This window comes from Choristoneura fumiferana, chromosome 16 (genome assembly GCF_025370935.1).
Source record: "Choristoneura fumiferana chromosome 16, NRCan_CFum_1, whole genome shotgun sequence".
NCBI classification, from domain to species: Eukaryota; Metazoa; Arthropoda; class Insecta; order Lepidoptera; family Tortricidae; genus Choristoneura; species Choristoneura fumiferana.
In genome coordinates this window covers 16,686,935-16,703,573 of record NC_133487.1, presented here as the reverse complement: position 1 = coordinate 16,703,573, position 16,639 = coordinate 16,686,935, and the positions used below count along the sequence as shown (strand labels likewise).

General features: G+C 38.3%; 1 protein-coding gene and 1 pseudogene across 1 annotated transcript; both read left to right on the top strand.

The window, feature by feature from the left end:
* LOC141436161 (putative phospholipase B-like lamina ancestor) lies at positions 1–5,601 on the top strand. The gene is made up of 10 exons (XM_074099042.1): positions 1–19; positions 234–620; positions 870–1,019; positions 1,385–1,637; positions 1,766–2,046; positions 2,213–2,447; positions 2,791–2,996; positions 3,467–3,626; positions 4,306–4,621; positions 5,082–5,601. Exons 2-10 carry the CDS (start codon positions 502–504, stop codon positions 5,417–5,419), a joined length of 2,058 nt encoding a protein of 685 aa, XP_073955143.1. The 5' UTR covers positions 1–19; positions 234–501; the 3' UTR covers positions 5,420–5,601.
* Positions 5,602–8,053: 2,452 nt separating this feature from the next.
* LOC141436079 (charged multivesicular body protein 2b-like) lies at positions 8,054–13,289 on the top strand (annotated as a pseudogene).
* The last annotated feature ends 3,350 nt before the right edge of the window (positions 13,290–16,639 follow it).

The following is a 16,639-nucleotide window of genomic DNA, read 5'->3' as shown; positions in this document are numbered from 1 at the left end:
TACCTATATATTAAATCAGGTATTGTAATCATTTGTTAAAAAAAAATCAGTAGGTTAAAGTGAAGATAAGCTGAAAAATAGACTGTAAAAAACTAAAAATAATGAACATTACACCCTTAACTATTTTAATTTGAGAATGATTTCGCATTTTTAAGAGTGTAAATATTGACTCCAGCGTCGACGTCCGATGCTTTGTCTTACTGATATTATTCTAGAATGTTTTTTTGTTACAGGGTAAAAAGTCACATACTATATAGAATCTGGTGCATAGTATCACCATAAAAATTAAGCGCAGAGAAGCAGAATCCAATGCATTCGAGCAGAGAAGCCGGAACATCTCCCGTCGCACCGTGAACACCTGGACTTGCCGTCGGATATCCGATGGTCTCTCTCCCATTGGAGCAAATCATATACGCGCGCTGTCACTTCATTGTTATTAAAAACCTCAACATCTTCTATATTTCATAGTATTAAATTTGTTGCTTTAATCAAAAAAGCAAAATGAGCAAGATCTTGAAAGTAGTCGGCGCCTCCTGGCTGCAGACGAAAATCAGCTCCTATATCCTAGGAATTCTTGGAGTTCTAGCAATTTTAGCTCTTTTCGTCGGACAAATGGAAAGGTAAATAAAATAACATTTTTATACTAAAAAGCGAATTTTGTTTAAAATGAATTATGTACTTACCTACTTCAAATTCTTATCAAATTTCCGGCCGTGGTGGAGGCCAGCGAGTGTTTAAAGATTTAGTTGGAAATACGTCATTGGCATAGTTTCAAGTGCTAGGGTTGTGTTTGCCTTGATATTGCACTTTGATATAATTTGAGAGCTTTTAACTCAGTGTAGTATATAGGTAGTTATTTTCAATTTCAGAATTCAAGAGGACGGAAATTATGCGGCCACTGTGTTTTACTCAAACAAGACTGGATATCGCATTGAATATTGGGGCCAGAGCAACGAACTCACCGATATACCCAAAGGAGTAGCTCGGGCACACTTCCGAATGGACATAGATACCACTGGGTCAGTATACCTACAGCTACGAGCAATGCAGCGTTAACTATCACTGATTACCATTCATTGATAAACTACACTGTAACTATTCGTAAGTGTTGCACGCACGTCACTACTCGTATGTTCACAATGGTGACGACTATCTATTTATCCACGTCGTTAGCTCGGAGCTTTGTTTATTCAAGAATACTTTAACAACATATAATTGATATGTGCGTAAAATTCATATAAATACTGAACACACCGCTCACCACAGTTCGTTTGCTCGGATGTTGTTTTAAAACATCCGCTTGAGTAAAGATTTACTGCATATTTAATACTAATTTCAAAAAACTGTGCAATACCACTAGTGTTTATCTACAACTTATTTTCAGATGGTCGCTCCTGGAGGTAGAAACAGATGCATCCTACCCTGACGAGATCCAAGCGTATGCTGCAGGGATAGTAGAAGGTGCATTGACTTGGTATCTGATCCACACGCATCTCGAGAACACCATTCGAGCAAAGTGTGAAGACACACCTAGGGAGAAGCAATGCGACAAGCTACGAGATACTTTGGATAGGTCCGTCAATATCTGGAAAACGAAGGGTGCAGAACGGGGAGCTGTTGAACCATTTTGGCACCATGTAAGTTCTTCAACTGAGATGCTCTTATTTGACTTGTTTATACAGAAAATTATTCAAGATATAATGGGAAGAAAGTGTTTTTTGAAATGAAGTCTCACTTCACGGTTAATAATACTCTCAATTTTCAGGTTTCATTGCATTACACGCAAATAAGTGGAATCTATACTGGTTGGAAGCACGGAGTAGAGCGCAGCATGAATGAATATGAAACTGACATCTCAGATCTGTACTGGTTGAATGCTGTGGCTGAAGCAGCGGAGATCCAACGAAAGCTGAACATATCTCTGGATGATCAAGCATTAACTTCAGTCTCCGGTCTGTCCAGCGCACTCCTAAGAATAGTCAACGTAACAACTGAAGATGGCGGTATTGCTAAGAAGCTATACGTGGCTCAAAATGGTGCTGGAAGGTATAGAGTTTCTTTTCATTTTAAATGCACAATGCAGCTAGCTAAATAATTGAGATATATCGATGTAGGTCTACACGATGAGGTATTATACATACATATTGTGTGTCTCTTTTCGCACGCGGAAAGTAGTCTTGTCTTTACTAATACGCATTTTTCTGTTTTACAGCTACTCCTCAATGACCAGAATCCTGAAGCGGTACAAACTGAACTATCATCTCACAGCAAAGAGTCCAATCTTAGTGCCAGGTACATCGGTGGACTTCTCGGGATATCCAGGCTCCATAACCAGTCAGGACGAGTTCTACGTGGTGAAGGGCGCAAACCACAACATGGCTGTCACGGGCACCTCGCTCAACAACTACAATAACAATCTGTGGAAAGTTGTCAACATTACGGAGCAAGTAAGTATCAAATCAAAGAATATATTGAAATTTGACAGTGTAGAGATCAGGCTGTTTATGAAATCTAAGAGCCACTTTGTATTTCTAGGCATGTAGGTTTAATAGTACCCCCTACCTAGAAGTATGTAGCAAGGCAGTTCGGGAGTCTATGATACTCATTAGAACTATATAGTTCTTAAAATGAAAACCTATCCATAACATTAGTTCTAAAAAGCCGCTATAATTTTCTGGCTACGTTTGGCATACCCATGTACTGCCACCGCTTCTCAAAACTTAGGTGCAGGAAAAAAAAACTGTGCAGCATACTTTACCTATCTAATTCTAATTCTTTAAACCTTTCTAGGTGCCTGCTGCCCCTCGTGTCTCCACTGCCAACCACCTTGCGGCAGACGCGAGCTCGTGGGCTCACCTCCTTGCTGCCAGTAACTCCGGAACTGCCTGCAAGCAGTGGCTTGTCGTGGACTTCACCAGACTGGCACACTTAAACAAGACTGTGGACATGTCCAAGGCTGAGAAGAAGGAATTTGTCCCTGAAAGCGTCTTGAGCAAGTGAGTTTCTTTTAAAAGTTCATGTTGGTAGTAATGAGGTTGAAAAATGTAAACCAGAAAGAGTAAGATTCAGCACCTGTATGACAAAAATCAATCATCACTGAGTGGTTGGTGATCATACTGAGGCGCAGGTAATTTAAGATATTATTGATCTAGCTGGTATAAAGATTTCGTTCCCTAGCCTATTGGGCTACGTGTTTTTATTTTCTCATCAAATGGCTGGCGTTGAACTCAGACTAAAGTATACGAATGATCTGTTCACATATGCGAGAGTTGCGTTTCTAATTGTATGATAATTATGTCGAAGATACTATGACGTATCTTCAACGATCAGTGAGCATGGCAACACAATTGCACGCTGCGCCGAATTAGTATTTAGCAACCCACGCACATGTTTAATTCGCGTTTTTTAAGTAAGTGCCAGTCAAGAAATATTCGAAGTTCGCACTCAATACCACTTTACGTTGCAGGGACGTGAGGCACATAGTTGTGCACCGCACCAGCGCCGGCCACAACAAAGGCTTAGTACGCTTGATAGAGCAAGTGCCTGGCCGCACCCACTCTGCTGACCTCTCCGATGCCTTGCTCGAACAAGGCTACTGGGCTACATATGGATTACCGTTCTTTAAGGTACGATAACTTCTGCTAACATCTACCTCGAGAGAAATTTCTCCATAGCCCTTCCCCACATTAAAAAAAACGAATAAGTAGGTATATTCTAGTCTAGAAGGACCGATATTATCTCATTCCTATTGGAACAGTGCGAATGGGCGCACGCGGTGATCCAGCGCCAAAAAGTTTTCGCACTGCTTGTACTAGACGCCGCCAAATGTACCTACTTATAGGTACTTACATCATTTGGTGGAATTCTAGTTTGCTATAACTGTAACCTTATTCAAAAATGTCGTAAGGTCGATGAAAAAATATTGAGAACCAACATAAAAAAACTTTTAACTCAAATAAAATCCCATCCCTTTTTGATAGTTTCGTTAAATATCATTTCGAAAATATCAAGGCTGCTTACTTTTCAAGGGCATAAAGGATTCTTTATTATTAGTCGTAGTCATGGTATTCATTTTCTCTCTCTTCAAGTGCCTGTCCAACTAGTGAAGGTTGGTAGCCAGCTTCGCAATCTGATTCGGACGTTTGCCAGTTTGAAAAGCACTGCAGCGCTCTCAATTACCGTCCACTCCTGGATTTTCTATTTCCTACGATCCACTGCTCTCTGCCTGTCACTTTGCCTTCCCCTCATTTTTTACGAGTAGTTAGTTGCAAGAGTTCGTATTACTAAAGTACATTTTCTTTTCAGGACATTGCCGAGCACACCCAAGTCGACAAAATGGAAGAGTTGCACGGCGAAATATTCTCAGAGTCTCAATCACCTCGCGCCATCATGTTCAAGCGTGGTTTCAAGAACGCGACCTCTCTGGACAGCATCATAGCCTTGATGAGGCAGAACAACGTAACAGCAATGAACAGAGCCAGCAATGAGACAGTGAAGTGCAGCGGGAAAATTGATTGCATTTTCAATGACATCGGCTATTGGTCTGTCCTCGGGGTGCGAGGTGACATCGCTGCTCAGTATAAAGAAGCTTATGGAGTTATTGACACTAAAGTTGTAGCTGGTAATAAATTTTATTTCATACCATTTTTTGAGTTAAGTTGGCAAAAACAGACCCTTATAGAATGACTTTGTTGCCCGTTTATTGTCCCGCCGTATCTATGTCTATCTGCCAAGACCCTTTTCTCAAAAACGCGTGGAGGTATCAAACTGCAATGAATACCAAATACCTACTCAGGTGTTCTTAAGTATAATCCTTTGGAGCAGTGAAAAAATCTAACTTCTAAGTCAACGCTATCAAAGATATACTTATTAAAAGACGCGTTTCCATACAAATGCGGGGAATCAAAACCTATACTACTAAGCCTACCTATACTATGCATAACACAATCAATAAGAAAAGTAGCTCTGCTAACACTAGATATTCATAGATACCTACAAATTTGTACGGAACCCTCGATACAAGAGTCCAACTTCCACTTGTACTCGTAAGTATTTATCTTACAAGTTTCTTTTTTTTTCAGGCACTTCAACGCAACGACCTTTAAAATTCGTCGCCATATCCAGCCCGCCGTACTCAAATTGCAATCGCACGAACGCCTCTACTATTCCGCTCAATAAAGGGACAGTGGCCACCGTCTACACAGACCAATTTGACGATGAACCTACCATCAACGGCCCAGAGATACGGGACCTCGTGAAGAGGCAACAGGAGGAAGAGGCTCAGGAAACCCTGGACCTCCTCAACAGAGACGTCATCAAACCCTTCCAATGGTCGAAGAGTGAGTTCCAAAACGAAGCTCACGAAGGTCTACCAGACACATGGAACTTTGGGTCGTTCACCCCAAAATGGTCGTGGTGATGGTGAATCTCCAGAAACCCTTACATCATAATAATTAAAAGCGTTAATTAAAAAGTAGGGTATTCATATAAGTGCAGTTGATATTTTCTTAAGGTTTTTATTCAGTGGCCGTATGTCAGTTCGATTTAATTCAATGTCTTGTTTTTAGAATTATTTATTGGATATATGTTGCTCTTGTTCGTGTTTGTTAGTATTTTCCTGTCCGTTTAAGGTGTGATTGTTTAACGCTGCCTTTGAAGATTGACAGTTTTTTTTATTCCCTATCTGAAATTGAGGTGCCTACTTAAGTATCAAGTCACAAAACGTTCGTGGAATGAAAATCTGACCAAAATTTATATGTACGTACTTATACCTATTTTATCACCTAGTAACTTATTATTTTCTAAATATGCACTTCTAAATTAATGTTTTATCTATGTAATGACTTTAATTTTAATAAAAATGAAGTGACCTGAAAGATAGAGAATCGATTTTGCTCTCGAAAATAAAGTAGTAAGTATTTATTTAATTTTTGTTTTATTCGACCGATTCAAACTTAGGCAATAAAATATACCTAAAGAAAATTACAAAATGCCAAACCGTTCCATCACTCCTAGTACCTATAAGGCCTACTTTAAGGGTTGCGCCTAACCACTAGCTAAAGCGCTATTTCACTATTGCCCGCGACTCCGTCTGCGTAGAATTCCTTTATCGCTATTCCGCGAGAACCAGCGGCGGCGTCTTTAGCCCGTGTCGTGTAGCGCCCGTGTGCAATTATTATTTTAGCGCCATCTATGAAGCGCGCGGTCAAAATGGAATAGTACAAAGTGCCGCGGCCAGCCGGGACCCCTAACACCGCTACGCCCGTGTGCAACGCACACCCTGCACTATAGGTAAAGACGTCTCTGGCGAGAACTACAATTTTCCGGAATAATAACTATCCTGTCCTTCTGCGACTGAACCGACCGACTATCATCTAAATCGATTCAGCGGCTTATAAACGCTATGGATGAGGTAGCAAACAGACTAACAAACTTTCTCATTTATAATATTAGTGGGATAGGATAATTAGGGCCCGTACAGCTACTGTCGAACACGCTTTGAATCACAATTGTTTTCACCAATTCTTTCTATGACACGGGGTCTCACGGGGTAGGTAAAGAGAAGGTATAAAGACATGGTAAATGCGATCGCGAACTTCAGCAGGTTAGACAATAAGGCTTTAGGTCGCCGACCTTACAATGACCGAACATCCATACTAATACTAATATACCTACTATATGATATAATAAAAATGTGAAAGTAACTCTGTCTGTCTGTTAGTCTGTCTGTTACGCTTTCACGCCTAAACCGCTAAACCGATTTTGATGAAATTTGGTAAAGAGATAGAATAGACCTTGGGAATGACCATTAGGCTATCTTTTATCGCAAATAAGAGGCTTTAAGGGGTTGAAATAGGGGATGAAACTTTATATGGAAGAAGATTGTCATTGTCGAAGAGAAATCGATGGTTCTTTATGAAACTTGGCATTGGGGCACTTATAAGAAATAAATAAATAGATATTTGTTCGAGCGTTTTTGAAAATTTTGCCTGCGAGGGGATGTTAGCGTAGGATGATGCAAATGCAGTGTTAGCAGAGCCTTCTAAGCTCATAAGCAAACTGGTACGCAATGGCTTATGACATAGACAGTCAGACATGAAAAATGATGATTTTGATATTTTTCTTATTTGTTGTGCAATTATGCAAAATTCCAGTTTCTTGTCAGCCGGAAGTACCTATCCTATAATTTTTTCTATTAAGGCGATTTGTATGAAAACACCTTTTTAATGACTGTAGCTTTCGGGACTACCCTCCTAACTTACAATAAAGGACGTAAGGTGTTAAGAGTTCCCTATGAAGAACTAGTCCTTTTGTGTTGGCACGGTAGAAAGTAGGCGTAGGGTGAAGGGTGGATGGATGGATGGATGGATGGAAGAACAAAAATAAATTTGTTTATATTTATAGCAATGTATTAAAATAGGTTATTTTCAGTAAACCGTAGAAGTTTCTATGTGCTATTATTGGCACAATAGGTATCCTAAATAAATACTTCCCAAAGTTACTATTCCACGCGGAGAGGTAAAATATATTTTTTGATTCAAGCTCCTCCCAGGTATAATTCAAATTTTATAAATATAAATAATATCCAAGATACATCGTATATTCAATCAGTTTTTTTTTAAATTGCCGCTGTTGCGTCTGAACAGTACGTATGCTGCCAGAGTCTAGGTAGGTAGTGAGTAGTGGTAGTATTGGTCCCGCAATGGTTCCCGTAGATACGGCGTAGGATCTAGAAAATAATATTAAAAGAAAACTGCATGCTTGGTCTGAGCAGTGGGCATCATTCATTTTTTTCATGTATTTCGTCGCCACACCCAGTGTTGCTACCTACAACGTTCTGTTGGCGTTTCCTAGCTACGCATAGCCAGAGTCTCATACCACTAAAAAAATTATTCAAAATCGTGAATACATCCTGAGAAGCTGTTTCACTATGTTATCCTAACACCATAAAATCTACTGCGTACACCAGAGGCAGAATAGTTCTAAAACCGTAGACTGGTAATACATTTAAAACTGTTTGCAATGTCAATTTTGACATTGACATTTCATTTCTTCATGAGTTTTTTTGACAGTCCTACCGAGTTCACTACACTACACATTAGTCATCTTTAGTGAATTCAGTTATTTGCATTAAAATACCTACCTTTATGTCCAAAAAAGATTAAAAAAGTAAACCAATAAACACCATGAACTTCTTTAAGAAGGCACCAACCGTCAAAGGTAAGTTTTTCTTTATTTTCATCAAAATATTAAGGAATGAAATTCAATGTTTAATAAACATTTTTTGTGTAATTGAGTCATTTTCTTAATTGCAGAACAGCAAAGACAAAATGACCGTGAGCTACGAAAAGCTGGCCGAGAACTGGATAGAGATAAGGCAGCTCTTGAGAGAGAAGAAAAGAAACTGGTCTGTTATGCATTTGTACCTATGGTTTCATCATCTTAATCCAATCTATTTATCATGATTATAAAGAGGCGAAAATGAAAAGCTATAGGCGTCGTATATACCTATCTATCTAAGATGTCGGACAGTCCCTTGAAGATAAAGAAGTTGTAATGAGACATCAATGTTTACATTGCATGAGAATTTGATCTTCACTTGTATCCACACCCTAGTAGTGACTTCAATTTACAATTAAAAAAAGTTTAATTTGTAAATACTTTCTACAAAGAGTTCTAGTTTCCATAAAATCTGTAAAGTTGTGTATATGATTATAACCATTTGTGCCTCAATAACCATTAATACTTGTTGCTTTATTTATTAGGAAATGGAGAAAAAAAATGGCAAGTCAAGGCAACAATGAAGGTTGTAAAATATTAGCAAAACAGTTGGTGCAGTTAAGGAAGCAAAAAACAAGGATTTATGCTGCTAATAGCAAGGTAACAATAATAAATTTAATTTTATAAAATCTCATGTTTATGATAATGTGTTTATATTGTTTTGTGTTGTTTTTGTCCTTATGTGTGTGTTGTATGTGTTGTGTGTAAAGAGCAGGAACCCTCAAGGATTATTATGTTGTCCATCTGTCTATTTATTGTGTTTGTGTGTTATTTTGTTGTGTGTGTATTTCCTTACAACTTCCTTAAATTTTAATTTCATTTTGTTACTTTGTACTTTGTTACAAATAAATGATTCCTTCTTTCTTTTTTTTCGTTTATCTGTCTGATATGGTGATGACTCGTAAGTTCAGTCATTTTTAAAGATCAATAGAAATAGAAATTTGAATAGTTAAAGATTAAATTGTTTAATTCACAAACTTGGTGAGTGACATTGACATGACACAATGAGAGACATCAAAATAACATACTTTTGTAACCTTCTTTTTTGGGGATTTGCACTGTCATCTTTCATCCACCATTACCTCTTATATCCTCGGTCGGTAAGATTGCCAATTCTGTTAATGCATTTTTTTGATATATAAATTTTGGCATTTAATTGATAAAATCAATATATGAAAAAATACCTATTAATAATCGAATTGGCGATTTCACAGACGCTATTTAGTTTTCTAGAATTTTGTTACCATACAACGGCAAAACCTACTAGACACTGGCAAAATTGTCCTCCAAAATAAACAACAACAAACTTTCTTTTGCTAAATATGAATAGACCTTTTAGCTATAAAAGCATAACAAATTACAAAACCCTTACACTGTTTTACTGCACATAATTATTTAGTTTAATTATTGATTATTTTTAACCAGCTATTAGGCCACTAGTATCTTGAAGAAATTGACTTCAATTTACCTCACAGTTAATGGAAATCAAAAAAACATGTCGTAATAATGTACTGTTGTATTCTAATAATAACATGTTGTCATCAAAATCTGCATTTTTCTCAGATTTCCAGTGTTCAAATGTCAAACAAAGCCATGGGCGCTAACATAGCCATAGCTGGTGCTATGGGCACTACAGCTAAGACCATGGGCAACATGAACAAAGTGATGAATCCACACCAGATCGCCAAGGACATGGATGCTTTCAAACAAGCGAACGCCAAGCTTGATATGACCGATGAAATGAGTAAGCTATTTTTTAAATTACATTTACATACTTTAGATGGGAATGTGTCACGGAATACAAGTATAAAAATTTGATAGGCACCTTTTTAAATAGGTTAAAAAATATTGCTTCACATTTTTTTTTATTCAACTGGATTTAAAACGAGCAAGTGGGTCTCCTGATGGTAAGAGCCACCGCTCATAAACATCTGCAACACCAGGGGTATTGCAGACGCGTTGCCAAGCTAGAGGCCTAAGATGAGATACCTCAGGTGCCAGTAATTTCACCGGCTGTCTTACTCTCCACGCCGAAACACAACAGTGCAAGCACTGCTGCTTCACGGCAGGATTAGCGAGGAAGATAGTGGTAGCAATCCGGGCGGACCTTGCACAAGGTCCTAACACCTGCAAACTGCTGCTGCTAATTCTGATAATTAACAAGTTTACCTCTGGTTTACAGTATTTAGTTTCAATGACGTTTATAGGTCCTCCACAGTAGCGTCTTTCGTCGTGACGTCGACGACGTGACGGCGACGCCAGCGCTGGATGGCTAACGAACGCCGGGCTTACGCAGCGCAGGCGTCGCGTCGCGCGATGTTCGAAAAAAAAATGTTGCGCTGGCGCCGCGGTAACCCGCTGCGTAAGCCCGTCGTTCGGCAGCCGGCCAGTGCTGGCGTCGCGTCTACGCTCGAATGACGACAGTGTGAGGGGGGGGGTCTCTTAATTATATATGACAAATTATATGTAACGTGTAATTGTCTTAACAAGATGACCACTTCACCTCACCTTTGTCACCAATAAACGTATTTCGTCTTCAGTTTCAGACACACTCGATGATATAATGGACGAATCGGGAGACGAAGAAGAGACTGAGGGCATTGTCAACAAGGTCCTTGATGAGATAGGCATCGAAATCAGCGGAAAGGTATGTTATTTAAATACTAAAGTTTGTAATCCATGTTGAAATTAGATGGAAACTAAACAAACCAAACTGTTGAAAATGGTTACGTTCTGCGACAGACAGTTTAACCATGAAATTGAGTAGTATCCTGGATAAAAAAAGTACCTGGGCGACCGAGCTTTACTCGGGCTAAAACTCGGTAACAAGCTTTTCCCCAAATTTCATCGAAATCGTTGGAGCCCTTTGCGAGATTCTGATAATATATTTTTTTTTAATGGCAGATGTCAAATTTAGTATTGAAAGAAATTATTTTACTGATGCAGGTATTCATGTTTTGGCTACTCGGTACAATTGCTCAACTACTTTGTAGAAAGTAAAACTAGCGTATTTTCTTTATTTTTCAACCAAAGAAGAATTTGTTGGATGGTTTCGTCAAGGTTAATATGTTATCTCATTTCTACCATTCAACTAGGGATTATCTTGACATACATTTTTGTTTCCTTCCGGTGCATTAGAACCTAAGCTCAAATTACCCTATTGCACAGTACAACCTTATGTCAAAAATACATTACCATATAAATGCATCTGTTTCGCATTTCATCGTGTTGTCAGCTCTATTCAGTCACATTTCATCGTCATGTTTTTACAATAGGGTAATTTGAGCTTAGGTTCTAATGCACCGGAAGGGATTTTGATGAGCCTAGTGGTTTGACCTATGGCCATTCAAGTAGAAGATTGTGGGTTCAAACCTGGCACCTGGCTTGCACCTCTGAGTTTATCGAAATTCATGTGCGAAATTGCATTTGCAATTTACCACGAGCTCTACAGTAAAGGAAAACAATGGTGTGTGTGAAGTTCCCAATCCGCAGCTCTTCTATACTGAGAGGAGACCTGTGCCCAGCAGTGGAATGCATATAGGCTGAGATGATGATGATGATGGGATTTGGCATATGTTATGTATACATTATGAACGAGTATGTTGGGTGACAATGCCAGTACTGAGTACAGTCAACTAAAAAGCTTGTTTTTTTTTTAGATGGCGCATGCCCCGTCTGTGGCTGGGAACAGGCTCGGGGAATCAACAACGACAGCTGACAAAGACATCATGGCGCAACTAGCCAAACTGAAATCCTAAAACTTCCATCCATTTATATTGATAAAGTAATAATCTTTATTGTTAAGTTTACCGTTCTGTTCCTTCCAAAGATTAACTGTTTGCTTGTCTTACATTTTTAACACGCTTTTATTAGTTTCGACTGCCCGCCATGTCCTACTACTTTAAACTATTAAACTTTGAGGATCAATAAAAAGTACATTTGAACTCCATTTAAAACCACATGGTTCGAGGCACGCTGTATCTTGTAGATTGTGTAAATTACTTGTGAAATTTAATCCTTTTCGAACTAAAGTCTCTGCAATGACCCATTTTTTGAACAATAAATAAACTTTGTTGCCGATTGACCTAGGAAAATAAATAATGGCTTTTAGCAAGAAAAGCACCTCGAGCTTTTAAGACTTTTAAGAACTTTAGCTCTCAATACTTTCTAATGCTCTCATTCGTTCTGTAGTCCAGTAACGGGTGACGTGTGACTACAAATTAAATGCATCTTGAATAATATAATTCGTTAAAGGTCTAAATGTTTTTAAGGAACATCACTTCCCGTGGTCAAATTCTGTTTTAAACTATAAATTTACTAGCGACGCGCCCTGGCAGCGCACGGGTAATATTTTCAAAAAGGCACTTCACAATTTTCAACTCCATTTCTCAAAACTATACCCCGCGAGCGCGTCGCTAGTATATGTATATTGTATCATTTTATATATGTCTGTGAAAAAGTATCTAATAAAATTGATAGCGGACACCGCATTTAAATCCGTCGCTTAAGAGGCTCCTAGACGCCATATTTTCACTGTAATATGTGGCCGGCAACTATTGGTGTCCCTGTCTAACATGTGAGTAAGAGTGGGACACCAATAGTTGCCGGCCACAAATTACAGTGAAAATATGGCCCGTCTACGAGCCCCTTTAGTTAAAAAATATTTAAGCGTAGGACGGCGGGAAATGTGTAAAAATTCGGTATTTTGATATGAAAATGTTCTCAAATCTCAACAAATGGCTCTATCTACCTACATAAATCGTATTGTGTAAAGCCTCGACCTCGTAAGTTTCGTTGCTTTCGTAGGTTGCCTACAGAGGGCGCATTTAGCGATCAACAAATTTTGTTACAAACATTTTCTTTCACAGAATTAAGTTTAAGGCGGTTACTGTGTATTTAGTTTTCGATGGTTATTTCCATACTATGAAATCAATTACCATGTACCTACAAATAATGAGAAAATAAATCTGTGATATTTTTCTATTACATGGTATTTACAGGAAATATTAGACAGTGTTTTATTTTTTGTCAGTCTTTGATTCACTGTCATTGAGTATAAATAGAAAATATATACCTACCAGTGGTGTAGCGTCCGATATTTACGTGGTAAAGCCGAAGTAAAGACACACACCATTCATAAATAATTTGCGTCATGTGGTCGTATTTTTTCAATATTGGGCAAGCCGGTGGGAATGGGATTCTATGGACGCTTCGCCACTGATAGGTACCTACTCAAAATTATACGCATAAGCAGAAAAATACCAATTTGAAACCTACATCAACAAAGAAAACTGTTCGTCTTGAATATCGCCAAAAATGAAACCTTGTCCCATGGTAAAATTGTCACTTTGATATCACTGTAAGCAATAATGAGCATTTGTTTTACGTAGACTCAGGAAAAATACTACCTATTTGTAAAATATTCCACCAGAAATCATTCGTTTTGAGCCAACGTATATTTTCGTCACTTACTGCGAATTTAATTTTGCTATTAATGCGGTATTTGACTATTTTGTATATGTTTTATAAATTAAAACCACACAATGCCTGTTATCGAATAGAAAAACGATTTTAAGCTACCTTTACAAATAACAAAGTTATAAAGGTTTGAAATTCAAGATTAGACAGAGAAAGACATATTGGCAAGTGACGTCACACGCCAGTACCGCCTTACTTGCTGCATAGAGAAAAGCGTTTGAGAAAGAGACAGGTATATAGAATTTTCAAAAAATCACTAAATCCAATTTTCAACCGATTTAAATTTTCTCTTCGCTAAACACTATCTGTATATCTATATTTTCATAATAATATTAAGATATGGCAAAATCAGGATTTGTCAAATACCGTATTTATAGTACAGGCTTCTATTCCAGCTTAATTAATTTACAAAGAAAATAATAATTGGCTCTAAACATTTTTCAGCACAATTAAATTTTGTCAAAATTCAGTTTGGACGGTATTAACTTTGATCCGAATCTGAGGCCGCGGCCACATGAAATCAATTTCGGCAAAAACACTGTTATTTTTATTTCATTCACTCCAATTTCTTTTATTTGTACCACTGCCACGACCTACTAAATGAGATTAAGAAATCAGCTTCCAAGGCCAAGATCAATCCTGCAAGAAGCCGTCTTGTCGCTGCTGCTCGACGCGGCGACTTGACGCTACTTTTTTGAGTCGCGGGAAATTCAAAATCACCTTCAAAATGGGGCCATGTGACCAGATTTATCGCTGCAATCGAGCGACGAGCGACTGCATGTGGGGGCACCTTAAGATCCGAATTCAAATTCATGTGGACGATTTTCGGGTGACACTCTTTCCCGGCCCGGATAATACCGGGATGGAAATACCGACCCTGTTTTTCGTGTACATGCCCATAGAAGCTCCTGTCAGTTTCTATGGGCGTGTACTCAAAAAAAAACGGCCGGTATTTCCATGTCGGTGTTATCCGGGCCGAGAAAGAGTGTCACCCCGATTTTCTATTTGTACTGACTGACAGTCTAATGACAGTAAATCCAGTGTTTACTTGTGGCCTCCTGTGGCAGTTGCTGTTCGTGATCACGGGCTTTTCATTTCGAACAATCATAACTTCTATAGAAAACGAATCGGAGAGTTTAGTTCGTACCCCGCATTACAGATGGCATTTCAGTATATGTATAAAGTACTCTGTGTTCGTGATATTATTCGGCGGTACACCTAGAATTGAAATTCCGGGATTCTACTAAATTTCCGTGAAGATTCTTAATATGTACAGTACAGTCGCCACCAGATATTTTGGAGCGGCCAAGGTGGTCAAAAATGTCGGAACATGCACTATTATTATGGTTTTAGAGTTCATGTTTCGATATTTTTGATCACTGGCCGCTCCGATATATCTGATGACGACTGTACAACCATAATTTTAACGGCGCTCGAAACTCGTCGGTTTTCTTCGTTTTCCTGAAGATTCAAATGAGAATGAAAAAGAAAACCAATCTTTTGTTTTGAGTTCCGAATGATTGAACATTAGCAGATTAGTTTATGCAGCGAGGTCATTATTCACGTTGTTGTTGTTGTTGTCACGTTGTACGAAGAACGCCCCTACGAAATAAAGAGTATTAGGTAAAGACTTAGCGCTTAAATCTTACGACATAGGGACATATATTAATTCCGATCCAGCTATCCCCATACCTAATTGAATCCAAACTTGTCCAGCTGTTTTAGCATAAGAGCAAAACAAACACAAACTTTCGCATTTATTGTTGCCCAAAAATGAATTAGTATGCCTGAGGTATTTTATTGTCGTTTCATTTGCATGTCAAACAATCGGTTCACGAAGATAGTCTTTGTGAACGGACACGTCCAATGATTACTTACGCTGAAGCGCTAACTCGGGAGCTAAATTAATATTCACTGCCGCAACAGCTAACTGAACTTTACTGTTGTACCTACGCTGCGAGCTAAGAGTGTCTGTACCAAAGGCGTGGCGTCTTAACAACTCTATTCCCACCGGGTTACCTACATTTTTAAACCACGACGCAAAAAGAGGGGTGTTATAAGTTTGACGCCAATGTCTGTCTATCTGTGCGATCGTAGCTCTAGAATGGATAGACCGGGCAGGTATGATACGCACTTTGAATTTTAGAGGTCCCCAGGTATTGCGCATAGGGTTGCCAACTATATTGTTATAAACACTACATGTTTTTCACTAAATTATACTTTTTACTGTTGGACTAAAATAATGAAAATGGGTTTAATGCACGAGTTTTACACTCTGCTTTTCACTTCGATTGCGAGGAAATGAAATAGCAACAGTGGAAACAATTGTTCACTTACTATATATTTTATAGTTTTATTGATTTATTTTTATGAAAATGATTGAAAAAAAATATGTAAAAACTTTTTTGTTTGTGGCTGCTGACACCTGATTACCTTGGCCTTAGAGGATGAATTTACTTTATGCACTAGAGCATGAAAAGTCATTTTAAGTCGCTTAGATTCAGCATAAACACGAACTTTACGAGCATGAGATGTGAAAAATCTCTTTTCATTCTATCAATTAGGTAGTTAATTTAAAATGTCAGGCAAAACATTGTAATAAAATCTTTATTTTTGAGTAGGTAAATAACTTGGGATTATTAGGTAGGTAACTACCTACTGAAAGTTAATCGTCCACCTTAGTCACCGTCGATGTCGGTCAAAATAGCCATTAGTGCCATTGTAATGCGAGGCGCGACGGTCTTTTGCTTAAAATTTTAATTAAATTTACACTTCTTGTTTACCAATTCGATAACGATCACTTTCATATTAAATTTCACGGCAAACTAGGTGCTTAAAGTTTGTCATAGTCATTACAGTAACGGAAGAGAAGGCACGAACA